The sequence below is a fragment of the Leptinotarsa decemlineata genome, unplaced genomic scaffold (assembly GCF_025532065.1).
Source record: "Leptinotarsa decemlineata unplaced genomic scaffold, Ldec_3_MD MMD2_tig00026369_RagTag_RagTag, whole genome shotgun sequence".
NCBI lineage: Eukaryota > Metazoa > Arthropoda > Insecta > Coleoptera > Chrysomelidae > Leptinotarsa > Leptinotarsa decemlineata.
In genome coordinates this window covers 4,066,700-4,084,365 of record NW_027412709.1, presented here as the reverse complement: position 1 = coordinate 4,084,365, position 17,666 = coordinate 4,066,700, and the positions used below count along the sequence as shown (strand labels likewise).

At 33.3% G+C, this 17,666-nt stretch overlaps 1 protein-coding gene across 1 annotated transcript; it reads left to right on the top strand.

The window, feature by feature from the left end:
• The first annotated feature begins 264 nt into the window (after positions 1 to 264).
• On the top strand, positions 265 to 17,432 carry LOC111512122 (post-GPI attachment to proteins factor 2). The gene is made up of 3 exons (XM_023168217.2): positions 265 to 839; positions 899 to 1,099; positions 14,850 to 17,432. The coding sequence occupies exons 1-3, from the start codon at positions 413 to 415 to the stop codon at positions 14,981 to 14,983; spliced, it is 762 nt and encodes a 253-aa protein (XP_023023985.1). The 5' UTR covers positions 265 to 412; the 3' UTR covers positions 14,984 to 17,432.
• Positions 17,433 to 17,666: the final 234 nt, after the last annotated feature.

The window sequence follows — 17,666 nt, the reverse complement described above, 5'->3', positions numbered from 1 at the left end:
GTGGGATGCAAATTGTTCAGCTATAGTACATTTACTTTTTCTATGGCTGTTGTTGCAATTGAACCATCTGCTTGTGTTAGTGGTGGAATTGTGGATTTTGTAAAGTTCTGATTAACAGCTTTAGCTACTGACAAGAAGGATCCAGACCCGTTGACAACTTATGCAAATTATATTGATTGACTTATCTATGTCAGTGATTATCTAGTTCTGTGCATTTATGCAAGCTTTTGAAATTTTGACCTTGATATATCGAGCATGCGCACTCGGTCCGTGGATCAATGTCTTCTTTCTAATGGCCAGTCTAACTTATGTCTGTGAAATTCTTTGAATCGTCTTAACCTAATGTTGGAATATTATTCAATTTTTACTAACAATGAATTTGTAGAGATATTGATAAGAAGTGGTGAAAGACATGTCGAAAGATACCCGCTATGGTCTATTGTATAGTGAATATGAGTATTCTCCATATTTACGTATACCCTTCGAGAAATTTGCAATAGTTGTTGTTTGTTTTCCATTATTTGCGTTCATATTTTGTATTTCCTATTCCGTCCTTTTTAATTTTGAGAGCGCAACTTATACACATTGTGATGTTTATAACATGCTACCTTCCATATCAGCAGCAATTGGTAATTTTTCACCACAAAGGGAAATTTGGCAAAGTGCCATTGCCATACACGCTGTTCCTAGGTTTTACATAGCTTTTGAGTACTTAAACCACCATTGCAGTGTTCTTCCACCCCAGGATATATGGATTGCACAAGTAGCTTTTTCTCTGAATCTGATCGAGAACATTGCCCTTGTATTACTTTCATTTTTTACTTCTTCACAGTCATATGGTATGATAATAGACTATTTTGTCATCTTCTCTTCACTACTCATTATCATTCTGTTCTAGCTGTACATGAAAAAGCTTTCGTTACCTTCATAATAGGATCTGAAATGTATATGATCTTAACCTGTTTTCTACAAGGTAGATTCAAGAAACAATCAAGAATCAGTTTGAAATGGAAGAAGCGATTTCTTATCATGAATATGGCTGGGATTGTGGCGTCTGTATATTTTTTCTTGAGACACAATTCATTTTGTGAGCCCTACAGTAAGTCGAATTCAGCTGTTTATGTAGGTCAATAAAATACCAAGTAATATTTGATTACGTTGGATTCCTACCTATTATCCTCCTGAAAGAACATTGACATAACACAATAATCATAGTTATGCAGGTGTTGGGATTGTTTTTATTTAAATCGAAAGGGGATATTTAAAAAAAAATTTTGGGAGATTCACATATTTTTTTTGTATAAAGATGGAAAAGTTGAAAGCCAGAACCTTTGTTTTTATTTACTTGGAACTTTCATTGAAGAAAGTTCCAAATATATTGGCATGATGGATATGTATAGACATTTTTTAGTGGTTTCGATTTTATTGTCTCAATTTTAAACATGTATATGGTTACATTTTAGTTCCAATTGAATCTTTTTTTTTTTTTTGGCCTGTAAGATATCAAAATATTACATTTGAATTAGTGGGTACTTTTAATGTAAATGTTGGATATAATTCAACAGGAAGTATTTTTAGCTGATCCCACTATTGCTACATCAGAAATGGAAAGAATTTCGAGATTGTCTAAATTTGATGAAAGTCGAACATTTAAGGTTTCATCAGTGGTGTTAGGCTGCACCATTACTAGACTCAACTGTTCTTAAAGGACAAATCTGAGTAAATTAAGGTGATGACACGATGACATCTTCCCACACAAAACAAACAAGGCATTGCCAAGACAGTCTGTTGCAAAGCCAAGTTTTTACTGCGACTGCCGAACAATATTTGTCTTTCACTGCAAGGCAACTATATGAAACCAGAGCCCAAAACAAAAGTTGCCTATTTCAGGGACAATGAAAACCATTTTCTCAAATCCTGACAATAAATAGCCATTTTTGAGATATTTGCAAAAAACTGAAATTGTTGTTGGATTTCATTTATTGATTTTCTTATTATTCATTTCAAATAATTATAAAATGAGGCAGAGGAATTATTTCAATTTGAATTATAAACTGGTATAAACTAATTTTCGCTTCAAAGTTTCGTCCATTGGATCCTGTATCAACTTTTTTCCCAATGCAAACATCAAGCCTGTTTCATCAATTTCAGAATAAAACTCAATCATATATCAAAATACATGTATTTCTCATTATATTTCTCGCAAAAAGTGCAATATGGGTACAAACCAATATTTGCATATTTATTTGATATATAAAAAAATCAGAGTAAATCCTGCTTATTAGGCTTTGAGCTCAAGAAAGCTATGTAGGCCATTTACTTAAAATTGATAAGTTAAATAGATAAAAAGGGTCTTTCATTTAGCGATTCCTATCATTAAAATTAAATAAAACAAAGTGTGTTTGAGATATCGAATTTTTTATTAGTTTGAAAGACCTATTGATGCCATTATGTGTGGAATATAACATCGTTCAAATGTATGCCACGGCTTGCTCCACCCAGAGCATGACTGTGGTGCATAAATTAAGCTGAATATGACCGATGGTTTGGGGTAAGATGGCTTTGAGGACCGCCGTTGTTTGTAGCTTATTCATATACCTGTGACTTAGGAAAACCCTGCCAGAAAAAATCTAATAGGGTCAAATCGCACAATCTTGGTGACCTCCACGTGAGATGTCCATGCCCTCACACCCCTTGTGCAGAATATCCATTCTGGTATGAGCCAGAAGAAGTTTATAATCATGGACCTATAGTACTCGCCGTTAACAATGATAGCCTGGTCAAAGTCCTTCTCAAAGAAATATGGACCGATGACGCCGCCAGCCCAAAATCCAAAACGAACAGTGACTTTTTCGAGATGCATTTACATTCAGTTCCTAAGTCAGTTGAATTTTTTGCGGGTACCTATAGGCCCAAGTCACGACGCAAAATTCGCCAAGTTGTTGTCTGCGAAAGGCCGAGTTCTTGTGAGCGACGCCAAATCGACTGCCTCGGAGTCTCCTGCACACTCTCACAGACAGCAGCAATATTTTCAGCAGATTTTGCGTTGCGTCGACATATGGATGTTGGTCGATCAATGATTGAACCGTAAAATGAGCGAAGCGCGCGGTACGTTGCCCGAACAGATCGCATTTTTTGATAAAATAATTTCATTATTTGCATGTGTTGTTAAGGCGCTCTCAGAGCACTGCATGTGCGAAACTAGCGATTCACATTGGATTTGAATCGCTGGAGATTAAATCCATTTGGAAAAAAGTTTCCAGGAAGTTTATTCCACATAAACAGTGAAGTTCGAGGGTTGCTGAGTTGAATCTCAAAACGATGAGCAGCCACAGTCCGTCGCGTATTTTTGATATGTACCGCTCTTGGTGGAATCAAATGTGCCAAGTCACTTGAACTCCTCCCAAACCTTTCTTTGATGTTCCAGGCTATCAAAGTTGTTCGCGTCTCCAATCAGGCGGATGGCTCTTTTCTGAATGGAATCCAGCAACTTCAGGGTATGTTTGTGGGCAGAGCTCCACACATGAGAACAATACTCCAAAGAAGGTCTGATGTGAGCTTTATAAAGCATCAAAAGTTGTTGAGGTGTGTATAGTTTTCTGGTTCGGAACTGTGTTCCAAGCTTTTGAGAAGCAGCCTTTGCAATTCCAGAGACATGATTGTGCTAAGACATATTGGTGTCCATTTTAACCCCTAACAAAGCAGAAAGCGGAATTGTCTGACCTGACATTATTATATCTGGTTCGGAGACATTTATCTTCTTGGAGAAAAATGATGCCTGGGTTTTTGTGGCATCGAATCAAACCTGGTTACTTTCACCCCAATTCGAAATCACTTTTAGATCCTCATTAAGATATGCAAACTTCTGCTGCCGGTGAAGATGTGCCTCCGCAGCCAATGTCCTGGAATCCAAATGGAATGACAAAAGAAGTGTGCTGTCGTCAGCAAAGTAATATGTTGAATTCTTGTTTTTTTCCAATAAGTCGTTGATATACAATAAAAAGAGGGTTGGAGACAATATGGATCCCCGGGGAACACCGGTGTTGATGGTGAAAGTATTCGAAAGATATGAACGTTTATTCAGAAAGCTGAAAAGCCATACACAGAAATGATCCGACAAGTCATAGCATCGAAGTTTGGCCAGCAGACCCTCATGATATACACGGTCAAAGGCCTTAGAAATATCAAGCACAACAGCTCTTGATTCTCCATGTTTCTCGATTACGTTATTCGAAATATGGGTGGTGCAAGCCGCTACCGGCTTGCACCATGGCAAGCCGGTAGCGGCACAGATGCAGATGGCTGTTATTTTTGGCTCACTGCGCTTGTTCAAGGTACATGATTCTCGGACCCAATGATCACTTACCCCATTGTGTGGGGAGTGGTTGTTTGTTGATAATGCTGGCGCGCTCTCTCGAATGTATCAGGGCTTCGGGGGATAGGGCCTGACCAGCGCACAATACGGTGAAAAAAAATGCTTAAGACATAATCTTGTTCTTGTAGGCAAAGCTTGGGTAGTAAATACTTAAAAAATGCAATACATACCAAATGAAATTGAAATAAAAATGGTGCCTGGGTACAAACTATGTTAAAATGGAGGATATAAAAGATATGTATACATAAAAGAGTAAAAGTCAAGTTTATAAAAGAGTACACATAAAAAGTAACAACCTTAATAAATAAAGATAAATATGAGTAAGTCAGTTAAAAACTATTGTTAAAATATTTGTTCAAAGTATAATATGGTCTATCAGATAGAAATTGTCTGACTAACTTCCTGATTAGATTTATATTGGCAGATCTTATGTCCATAGGCAAATGATTGTACATTTTTCGACCGTTGTAAAATATGGAGTCTCTGGTAATGTTTTTAGTTGGCACAGTGAGTTTCAGAGTGTGTCTGCAATTTCGATTGTTGTAATGGGAAGAGGATGCAACAAAATTTAATATATGCTTATTCATTAAACACACAGATTCCAGTATAAATAATGCAGTTACCATTAGAATATTATGTTTTTTGAAGAAGGTTCTACAGGAGTCTCTTGGTTTAAGGTTTCCTATATACCTTATTGCCCTTTTCTGTAAAATTAGTAGACTTTTGAATAAAGTTGGACTGCATGCTCCCCAAAACGGTATTCCGTAGTATAAGTGAGAATCTATGAGTAGATAGTACACCATCTTTGCAGTGCTGAACCCCAATTCTTTATAAATCACTCTAACCGCATAACAGCCAGAAGAGACTTTTCTAGTGAGTTGTTTAACATGATCCACAAATTTTAAATTCTGGTCAATGAACACTCCTAGAAATTTAGTGTTATTTTTAGATTCCAGTGATCTATCTTCAAAAAAAAGTTTGTTAATTGAGCATCTTTAACTTTTTTTAAGTCGGCAGATATTATTTTGTGCAACTGACAAGTGTTTTTATTATTCCAAATAAGGTGAACTTCCCAGAAATATTAAGCTTGGTGAGGTCATTAATATATAATAAGAAAAAAATGGGACTTAACACAGAACCTTTTTTTTGAAAGTTGAGTTGTTTTGACCATTCGCGTCCGTTCCATTAAATAAGAATCAAACCATTTGTGAGTTACTCCTCTGCATCTATAACGTTGGAGCTTTCTCATCAGTATTTTGTGATCAACGCAGTCAAATGCCTTTGACAGGTCACAAAATACTGCGGCAGTCTTTTTACCGACATTTATCTCAGAATAAACTTAATTCAGAAATGAGAAAATAGCATCGTGCGTATTTTTATTAGTCTGGAAGCTGAATTGATTTTCACTGATGATTATTCATGAATCCAAGTAGTCGTTTTTTAAATAGTTTTTCAGTGATTTTTGCGATGGTTGGTATGAGAGATATAGGATGGAGATTAGAGGGATCATCAGAATCTCCGCCCTTATGCAGAGGAATAACTACAGAGGTTTCTAGAAAAAAGAGGACCATGCCTATTTGAAAGGATAAATTTATCAGTGAAACCAGTACATTTAGGGCACTAGGAGGTGTATCATTTTGATCGAAATGTCATCGTAGCCTGCAGTATTTTTGTTTTTAATATCCATCATGGTATCAATTAATTCATTAATGTTGGTTTCATAAAGAGACAGATTCTCATCCACGCCCAAAATTTTTAGATGTACAAATGGACCATATGGGCTAGCAATATTTTAATTTCACTCATATTTTCTGCAATAGAGCAGTAAAAGTAGTTTATAGTATCTAAATAAATAACTAATTTGTCAGATGTAACTTCAACAATATGGTCGTTACCAATTGTTCGATTGATAACTTATTTATGTTGTAGAAATTCATATTGAATATAGGATAAAGAAATTAACTATTATCTGATTTCTACTAAGTTTTTCATTTTTTACTTTCGGTTTTGCTTTGTTGAACCATTCTCAAGTAAACTAAGTAAACTGAGTTTACAATCACCCGAAGACGATTGTGGATACTAACAATCGAAACGTCCAGAAGTAATTTGGTTTGGAATCCTTTAATTTTATATTTTTAATTTTCATTTCTTGTTAATATATTTTTTTTTAATTTTTCAGCTCGTGTTAATAGTTTAATTTTTTTTTTGGTTGTTGCTTGTATGTTATTTCATTGTAATTTAAGTTTTTTTGCTTAATATAATTGTTACCTTTCAGATTATCTTTTCAATTTTTTTACAGATTCTTTCAGGGATTTCAAATCAATTTATATCATATTAGACAATGGAAGTTCGAACTGATGAAATGTATTCACTTTCTTCAAAGCTACATTTATATCTTTATGAAATATTGACAACAATGTATCATCAGCAAATTAATTTATGAAATCTCAGTTATGTCACGAGCTATTAAAAACAGAATCCAACAGACTCTCGGAGGTTTTTCATATTTCTTTTAAAAATATTTTTTGTGGAGTAGTCAAGTTTGCTGTTTTTTTGTGTTTAATAACCTTCTATAATAAAAATAACACAACTAAATAAATGGCAAACAGAAGTTGAGTATTGTGAAATTTAAACCAACCACTGTGTCCAGTTAATCAGTTACTTATCCTATCCATAAATTTTGCCTACAAATTGAATAAACAATAGAAAAAAGGAAATTTCTATACTTAGCTTTTTTTAGATGGTTGACATTTTGAAAAATAATCCTTTTCCATTTTTGAAACCCCAAAAAAATTGCAGATCACATATTCAAAATGAATTAATTTTAGATCCATAGTTGAGTATACATTTCCCATTCAGTGATTTGTATTTTTTTTAAATAATCTTCAAACCATTTTAATGAAGTTCCTTTGATGCCAGTTGCTTCGAAATTTTTAATTATTATCCAATGAACAATTGTTTTAAAAACTCTAAGTCTGTGAAAACGGCCACTGCATAATCTCCATTACCTAAAAAGGCTCATACTGTTTGCTGACATTGCAGTATAGTATATAGTACTATATCAATTCTGTTATAAATTCCTGTTTTTTCTAAGTAAACTAACCATATCATTTCTCAGTCTTTTATATCTAAAATTCAATTGTTTCTAATAGACTTTCTAATTCAACTTTCTAGTTGAACTAGACTTTCTAGTTCAACTTTCTAGTTCAACTTTCTAGTTGAAAAAACCAGACATCACCAGAAGATGGCAAATGAGACTTTGCCGAAACGTTGTGAAAATAATCCTTATTGAAGGGGAGAAAATACACAGCACACGGAGCGAAACCCGAGAAAACAGCTCATCATATATATATATATATATATATATATATATATATATATATATATATATATATATATATATATATATATATATATATATATATTAATGTAAGTCACAAACAGGATTTGAAGCTTTATTACTTCTATTTAATTATATGCGAGCGCTTTCGATAGCTGGTCGTACTATCATCATCTAGGCTCTACTCACCGGTAGAGCCTAGATGATGGTCAAACCACCAACGCTGACATAAAAACTTGGAAAGTTGACTTGGGTGTGTGTCACACCAATAGGTGGTTCAACTTATGTTTCGCTTGCGTTTACGCAGCTATTTTCATCAAGTACTTTCTCGGTTTTTTTCTCATTTTGTCTTCAATCGAGGACCGCCTGCCCGGTACTGACGATGCCCAATAAGTTGAAACAGCTGTCTACCGGTGGCTCTTAAATTGAAATGAAATATGGGAATGATCAAAAAGTACTTATCTATTTATTTTTTGATTTTCATGGAATTATTTTCCAGCAGCTTGACTGCGGACCTCTATTTATGAATTACATACAATATATGTGTTTCTCGAAGTTTTTCTCGTCATTGTATTGTCATTCAATTCCCGGTCAGAGGTACCTCAAAAAAGTAGGAATATTTAATTTTTGGGTCTGGAACTCAAAGCTATACCTACATAAACTGCACATATTGGATGAACGTGTAATATAGCAAGTAACAAGCAGAAAAAATTAATCTCGAATACTGCTAACCATATACGTCGTTCACGATTATATGTTCAAATTGCCTTCCATTGTCCACATATTCCCTATTGCAATAGTATTTCTTATGGCAATTGTCCAGCATTTGTGGAGTTACAGTTATGCAATCCCTTCTCATTGTTTCTTTCAATAAGTCAATATTACCCAAGGTTACAAATATTGATGTTGTTTTTTTCGGAGACAGACGTCGGGAAACACATGTATTGTAATTTGTAGCTGAATTCGTCATTACAGTAGCTACAAAAATCGTATTTAAAAAAATTAAGTTGATGATTAAATCTAATGAATGAAACGTTGCATTGCAAATTGGTTTGTATCAGACTATAACAATTAAAAAAAGTACTGAAAGTTTACCTGCTTTTTTTATATCATTCGAATTGGAGGCGGTAGAGCCAAAACACTAGTTTTTCGCCAATATTTCAAGAACAACCATTGATATTCTCGATCTGAAATTTAACCAACCTTGTAGGTCATACCGTTTCCGAGATAGCAATAGTGGCATCAGCTAAATAAAATGGACTGTATATATACATACAGGTATATATATATATATATATATATATATATATATATATATATATATATGTACATACATTCGCATTTGTGCTGTTTCTGCAACCAAGTATTGCCTAATCTTGCACTTGGCTATACCGTACTGATGACAGCTAATGAGCCAGAAACACGTGTCAACACGTGTCTGCGGTTTGCTTATTTTCTGAGTGCTAAGTATAGGAATTTCATGTTTTCCATTGATTATTCAATTTGTAAGTCAAAGTTAAGAATATGACCAGAAATAGTTCAGAAATTTATATTACGCAGTAACTTTTCGGGGAACTTATTGCACTTCAGCAGATTCTCTATTGATTTCGCTTGATTTATTTTTCAGATTTTGAATGGTTATATACACCCAAAAACAGAAACAGAAAATTCGTCTGCCTTATTTTTTTACTATTTGAAATAGAGGTGGTAACGTCAACAAAAGAAACCGAACAATTTTAGTTTTTCTCGAATTTTTCGAAAAAGGCCATTGATAGACGTGATTTGGAAAAGTTTTATTACCCCCCAAAATTGTCTAATTTATCCAACCTTGTGAATCTTACTTTTTCCGAGATAGCAATAATGGGATAAACTATAAAAATGGACTGTAATACAAATACATTTAATCGAAACTTGCTGAATAATAATAAATTGAATAATTACAATGAATTGGGAAATAATGAGTTTGAAGATACAGAGTAAAAATGTATGGAAATCTCTATAAAATTTACGGGTCTGCTCATAAAATAGTAGATAAAAGTTTACACCCTAGATAACTTTCAACATGGAATTTAATAGTCCAATATGATTTTACCGTAAACCTCATTCTCAAGGTAATGTATTTATGTCTAGGGTTAATGTAACCTTCAGAGGTTCAATAAAGATCAAAGTCCATCATCGTAAAGTTAGAGGCGAGTGGAACTCGCTCTAAAAGAGCACTCCAAAGGAAATAGAATCCTTCTAAGTCCACGTCGTTTTTGGGTTACGATAAAAGTACGATTAAGGGTCACGTTAACTCTAGACTTAAATAACTATGAAAAACCGAAGTTGACCTAGAAATAACTTTGAAAATAGTTGGGTGAGATTTCTAGGGGCTTCCATACTATTTCCTCACTCTTTATAAAAGTATTATAATTGTAAGGAAACACATGAAATGTTTCAATCTTTGGGTGTAATTTCTGTAATGTGTAATTTTTTATTATTAGCGTTGGGATTGGGTTGCATCTATCCAATCTGAAGATCATATTCCACTTTGCCTATTTGTAACTATTGTCACAGAAAATAACAAGTATTTTTAATTAATAGTAATTTAACATCTCTAATGATGAACACTTTGTTTTAAGAAACATTCAAATATTTCCCTGCAATGTAGAGGTTCTCCTTTTTTTTGCATTTCTGATTAGATCAATACGGTCTGGTATATGAATCAATCCCATTGGATTATGTACCGATACATGGAGGAGAGCCATACGTTGTTCACCTAAGTGTAAACAATTCTGTGTGACATTCAACTGTAACAACCCTTTTCACAAGTGTGGCTGAAACAGCCTGTTTGACAAGAAGAGTTCAGGTTAGGTTAGGTCCTAAGTGAGTGGGTCTATTCCGGCGTCATCACACAAGGGTTGCAACAAGATTTGGAATAATGAGTTCCTATCGTGCTCCTTACAATAAGTTTATGTCCTAGGAATATCATTTCAGCAAGGTCGAGTTTCCTCAAAAGAGTCATTGCCTAAGTCAAAGTTGACTGTTTTTGAGCATAATGAAAAATTTTCAGTACAAATCATGAATTTGTGTTAATATACAAGCCCAAGTATGATGTATGTGAAAGAACAGGCACCGATTTTATACAAACATTACTTTCCCACTCTAATCGATTATAAAAATGCAGCGATAAGTTGGAAAAGTTTTGTTTCGTATGAATTCATTCATAGGTCAATGTTATATAGTAAAATGTATAGGGTTCGTAGGATGGAGCAAGGCTCCATATCTCTGATCCCATAACATTTGAATTCATTTAAGAGAAAGCAATAATCAATTGATTCGGAGGTTTTTTTTGATATCAAAATATATCTCATTAGTTAATCACCTTTGTCAGTGAGACAAACTACATATTTAAGTGACTGATGTTTTCTGATGATTCACCAGCTAAAAATCATACTGGATTTTAACTATCTCACAGATTTTTCCCAGGCTATTCAGGTACTAAACCACAGGATGATTCAGATGATATATTTTTTATGACTCTTTTCACCTCTTTACTATTAGTTGCTTTCAAAAAGAAAGAAAAATGAATCCTATCAAGGCTAATTTACTCTTTCATAATGCTAGGTGCAGATTGTTGGATGAATTCCTCAACAAAGAGTTCAGTGCACGAAATTTGGTACCCAGGGTTTTTTGACGTGGGAAATCATAATTTCTTATTAATTTTCATGTAACATCTAGAGGCGTTGCCTACCTACGCTGTCATTATTTATTACAAATTGCCCTAACTTTTTTGACAGTGAACTTTTGGTACTTTTCATGAAAAAACCTAATTCCCACACGTTCTCCAAGTAAAAAAGTTACACTTCCTCAACAACGCTGTAAGTGATCGTTTTCGAGATATTCATTATTTTCTATATCGATGCATACCTATTACCTACTTAGCTCATACGACGAAGTGAAGTTGCAGAGAACATTACAAAAACTAAGTATGTGGTGAATCTCGTCAAAATAAACAACTTTTTCCTATGAAATGTTTATCGAATTATCATTCGTTTTCGAGATACAAATTGTTGAAATTTTTCAAAACATGGTTGGTTTGTTATTTGAATCTTTTTTAATTTTCATGTAAACTCTAGAGGGCTCTGCGTACCTGTGCTGTCATTATTTATTTAAAATTTTTAAAAATTTTTTCATGAAAAGTACTAAAAGTTAGGACAATTTGAAATAAATAATGACAGCGTACCCTCTAGATGATACATGAACATTAATACGAAATTATGATTTTCCACGTCAAAAAAAACCCCGGGTACCAAATTTCGTGCAAATAACTTATTTTTTTGCAAAAGTTATTAAAAGTTATTTTTGAAAAATGAACCGTTCAGTTTCACACCTTGTATCTCCGAAATGAAGCATTTCTAGACACAAGTTTATATAGACTTTTTTTCTTAAAATGGTCTCAGGAATACGTCAGTTGAATACTTTAGAGTACTTATCTTATACCCTGTAGACACGTGATGAATTTGAAATTTCATTCAGAATTTTTCGAATCTTAATTTCTAAAAATATGAGTTGCATAGTTTTTCCATACTAAAATACATGAATTCCTCACATGGAGATATATCTAAGTGAACTGAAAACAGATGTGACAAGTGTACAGTAGGTTTCCTTCATTTGAGGACAAATATATAACAATTATATCTTCTTTCAAGTTTATATTTTGCAGTTCTTCAAATGTACACTGGGATTATCTGGAATATATATTTTTATGACATTGTTTTTTTACAAAGTTAATAATGTTAATATGACTATTGTCGATAAAGAACTAACTTATGAGAATGTATGTTCTTATTGTATATCGATAACTTACCTCGATCGATAACAAAGGGCAGGTCCTCATTTATGTAGATGATTCAACAATTAACTGCTAGGCTATGTTAGGTTAGGTCCAAAGTGAATGGGTCTATTCGACCCTCCACCGCAACCCGCAAGGGTTTATTGTGGCTCACACCTATCCACACTCGACCAAATGAACCCAACTTCTTAACGAAGCCGATTAGTTTGTATGGTGAGTGGTCTTTCAGGTCAGACGGTAAGAGTACGGCTCTGCCGAATTCTAAAAACCTGTTTCGGTTCCCAGCGGGACAGGCACTAAGTATATGCTCTGCTGTTTCATCGTTAATGAGGTAGTCGGATAGTCAAGGTGCAAGATTCCCACCTTGATACCCGCGACAACCTTCTCATATGAGGGTTTTTGCACGTCAGCTACACCTGACGACGCCTTAGATTCAACCGTGCAGGGTTTTTCGCCTCTGGTTTTGGTGAATAATCACTTGAGCGTAAACGTTTGCTCATGGGGGGGTTTGTTTCTCCACCTGAGATAGATTCTGCATTCGCCGCTCAAGAATTTGGTGCAGGGCGGTTTCATAGGGTACCCCTCTCTTGAGGAGACGACTCAGTCGTTTCCTGGCTGCAGCACCAAACCTTTTTTTAGGGTCAGTTATTGGATCAGGAGTTGGAGAGTTGAGAAGCTCTCGCTCCTGATCTAATTTTACATGGAGGTCAGTTGGAGTCGTAAGCTCGACATCCATCTCCTCTGTAGACTCGCTCCTGATCTAAGTTTACAGGGAGGTCAGTTGGAGTCGTAAGCTCGACATCCATCTCCTCTGTAGACTCAGCGCTAGAAAGAATTTTTAAGTTTCCTCTGTCCATAAAAGTCCAACGATTAGCTTATGATTGAGCCATCGTTGGGATGCCGTTCAGTTAGGGAATAACAGAACCACAAGTGATTCTGTCATTCCCGTATCCAGCGGGGGTACGTGGAAGTAGGCATCCGATGGCCGGTTTGCTCAACCCCCAAGTACCAAGCCAATGCACTCGCCAAAAACAGCATGCACAGTGGTTCAGGCAGTGAAAGACAGCCATTTTGACAATTAACTGCTAACGATACCCTTGACTCAATGAATGATATACAACTAGTAGTAAAGAATTTCACTCAATGGTTTGAGAGAAATTAATGATGTGAATAAAATGGTCCTCATCTAATTCAGTAATACTCAAAATCACTTGAACAACATAAAGTTCAACATATGCCACACTGATATCTTAGCACCAGAAAGAACAAAATTCCTTGGTATAGACTAAACTGCAAATTAACCCACAACAACCAAACTGATATCATATTTAAAAAATCTGAATAAACTGTATTATACTTTTACTAGTCTCAAATCTAACTTTCACAGAAACTACTACACGGCAATCAGCTGTAATATCATTACATGGGGTAGGTCAACTGGAGTATCACGAGTGTTCATTTTAAAAAAACGATTTATGAGACTCATTTTAGGCATGGACTTTAACGAATCTTCTAGAAATACTTTCAAACGGAATACTATTCTAACTTTCCCATGTATTTACCTATATAAGTTATTAATTTATACATTTAATAATAAGATAAATTTACAAAAAATAGGGATCTTCACGAGCAGGATACTAGATATAAACACAACTTTCACCTAAATCAACTTAACAAAACATGGTACACAAAATCTCCCCTGTATGCTGGCGGCTACTTTTATAACCTGCTTCCTGAATGCGTAAACTTAGCAAAAAACTGTAAAATAAATTAAATCTATCCTAAAGGAATTTTTTGCTTCATCACTGATTTTATTCACTAACTGAATACACTGATTCAATGTTAGGTCTACATCCAATGAGCTATAAACAATTCTGCACAGTTTCAACATGTTTCATATGTATTTTTTATTTTCAACAGGTTTTGTAAATATAGTTGGCATCCAACTTTTGAGATCAATTACTTACTGTCCTTACATGTAAATAACTTATTATTCAAACTTTTATATTTCTTTTTATATTTATCCTATCTTTGTGACTTATGTCATGTAAATGATTTATGGAGATTAATAAAATTATCTATCTATCATTATGAACATTATGATGCACTGTTTGGAACCTTTGGTGTAGTAATGAATATTACTAGAGTTTTTTTTCAACACCAAATCGTTATTTTTAACACCTCAACACGTGTTTCGATCACTAAGTGATCATCACTTGGTGTTGGGAAAAAACTCCAGTAATATTTATAATGAACATTCCTTAAATCTTGATGAAACCTTTATACATTTTTTTTTGCAGTTTACACACTATTTGCTCTCTCCGAATATGTCGTTGTCCTTTCGAATATGGCGTTTCACATAACGGCTCATTATGATTTCCAAAATAAGGATTTAGTTGTCTACAAACACGGCGTCGCCCTAACGGAGAGATAATATTTGGTTATATAGCTAGTCATTTAATTTTCAGTTGATCAGTTTTATATAACTTCAATTTATATATATTTATATAATTTATATAACTCAATGAAATGTTTTATGATATTGGTATTCCTTCTTTTTAAGATCTTTAATTTGTTGACAGTGAACTGACGTGATAATATATGGGTTTTCAATTTTATAACCCATTCGCCCTAATTTTCTCACAAATGACTGTAACTATTTCAGTATTTTGAATTGGAAAATTGAAAATTCTTTTGGAATATTTCATTGGGTGTGAAATTGTCTGTAGGTTTTGTAAAAAAAATTAGTATTTTGGAAAATGTGATTTTTTATACACTATTTTTTCATTGAATTTGAGAAGACCATTAGAATAAGAAAATCAAAAGTGACTTGTTAATATGCTTCGCGAGAATGTTGATGAAGACTTGTTTGGAATAGGTATATCATTCAAATTAAACTTAAAATTCATATTGAACATGAGTTTTTAAAAAATTTCCACGAATATTTTATGAAATGGTTTTTATCTTATAAATGATTGATTTTCTGTTTGTAGTCAATATTCTCGCATAATTACAAAACATGGGGAAAAACAAATACATAATTTACTTCCAGAAAATTGGATGGTACAATTTATCATTGATAACAATTACAAATTATGTGGTGTGCTTGTCCACTTCTAAATTGAAATAAACGATTTTGATAAAAAAACTCAATACAAATTTTTATTACTTGTATTTGAATTTTACCCCAATTCACTTTGTGAGAGATGTAAATATGTAGTTTAGTATTTATTTATTACAAATTTTATCAGAATGTGATAATTATAGTGAAAACTTCATAAGTACCCTTCTAAAAGTGTGATTGTTTATATTTGACATTGCAGCATTTTGAATGCTATTGTCGATCACTTTCTGTTGATCCACTGGAGATTTTTGAATGCCGCAATGCTGTTTATTGCAGTTTTCTATAAAACTGATTTTATTGTATTGTACAGACTGTTTTGTGTTTGAAATCAAGTAATGTTTCTTACTAAAAAATACATTTCCGAAAGAGTTTAGTTAACTAGCCGATGGGAACTAATACCCAGTTTGAGGGTATTTCTGATTTGTAAATAACATATCTAATTCCAAAAAAATTTTAGACATTTTTACTTTCAGACGTTTTCTACTATCAACTAAAAAATAATTTCGATTAGTTTGTTAGTCAGAATACTTATTTTTATTTGAAGTTTGAAAATAATAATACGAAAAGTTTACTCAATTTAGCAGGTCTTTGAGAGGTATGTTAGGTCATAGCTTGTTTTCTGCTGCTATTTTGCTAGGGCAAAATTCATACAATAAGACTCAATATTTTCAACTAGTTTTTGTGAGGGGAAACATTTTGAATTACTTTTTTTATTTTCATTCACAAGTAGAAGTATTATTTCTTATATTATTTCATAAATTTTATATCACTCTATATATCCTCCATTATAATGATGTTTTTTGATAAACTTTCAATTTTCTTTGTAGTGAATGGGTTCGACTGATATGTTTTTATTCGAAATCTACCGTTATTCATAACTTATATTCAGCTATATTTCTATTTAGATTTCCTTTCTACTAACTAATTCAATTGCCTCTCTACGTAGACAAAAACTTTTGGATAGTCAAATAATTCTGAGCTTGAGTTTTTGAGATTTTCAGTAATTTCGTTGTACTTTCATTAAATATAAGTTAACGAATAAATATCAAAAATGAGATGTCCATGCAGACAAGTTTGAAATAAAAAATCTAAGAACTAATGGCTGATTGTCATTCCTCAATCTCTGTTAGAAAAATAACTTCTCTGTAACAAATTTTGCCAAATAAATATTTGGAGAAATAGAAAACAAATGAATACCGTTATTGGATGAGAATTGTCCGAAATATTCTTCAACTATTTTCATATATGAATTCCCATTCTATATCTAGTCAGTTTTTATCAAGTTGTTACTGTGTTCAGTATCCGTTTCAAATATCGGACAGCCTGTATAAACTCATATCTATTTGTATTCATATACTTACTGACTTTCCTGTCTGATGAAGAATTTTAGCGAATTTCTTTAATTTATCCAATACTAAATTTTACATAGAAATGAGAGTTAATTTAATTCGCATTCTTTAGTCGAACAGGGAAGAACATAATTAATGTAAATTCGTGTTGCACAATTTAATGCATATATTTGCACCAATTCATTTGTATTGAAAATGGTGAAAAGAAAAGTTAAATGCACCAAATATTTTTTATTAATATATTGTCAAAGGAAATTTAAGTGGATGTGGATACTAATAATTTTTTATAGTTCTGGAAAGACTACTTGGTAATATTGTATTTTGGTTGTGGGCCATTTCAAAGAAAGGTGTACATACTATGTTCCAGTATATGGATGTAAGTAGAGAAATGAATAAAAAGCTGAAGTACACGACCTGAGTAATCAGTTGAGTTGAAGAAAAACGAGAAAACGAGTGTTTTAATGTCAGAAAATTAGTTGTGGAAAAAATTATATAAACGGTTATACCGGAATCTGGTTACAACTTCCTTAATTCAAACGTAACACTCTGTATATTTTAACATTTTTGAATACCTGACATAATTCTAATGTGAATTTATGCAATACAACCTATACCAAAAGTGAACCATTCTCAAGATATTCATT

What these genes read in the sequence shown, in the direction of transcription:
- LOC111512122 (XM_023168217.2), top strand. Translation starts at nt 413, where the DNA reads ATGTCGAAAGATACCCGCTATGGTCTATTGTATAGTGAATATGAGTAT. An exon ending in TACTTCTTCACAGTCATATG is followed by an intron (nt 840 to 898) that starts GTATGATAATAG and finishes ATTCTGTTCTAG; the next exon opens with CTGTACATGAAAAAGCTTTC. An exon ending in TTCATTTTGTGAGCCCTACA is followed by an intron (nt 1,100 to 14,849) that starts GTAAGTCGAATT and finishes TTTTTTTTGCAG; the next exon opens with TTTACACACTATTTGCTCTC.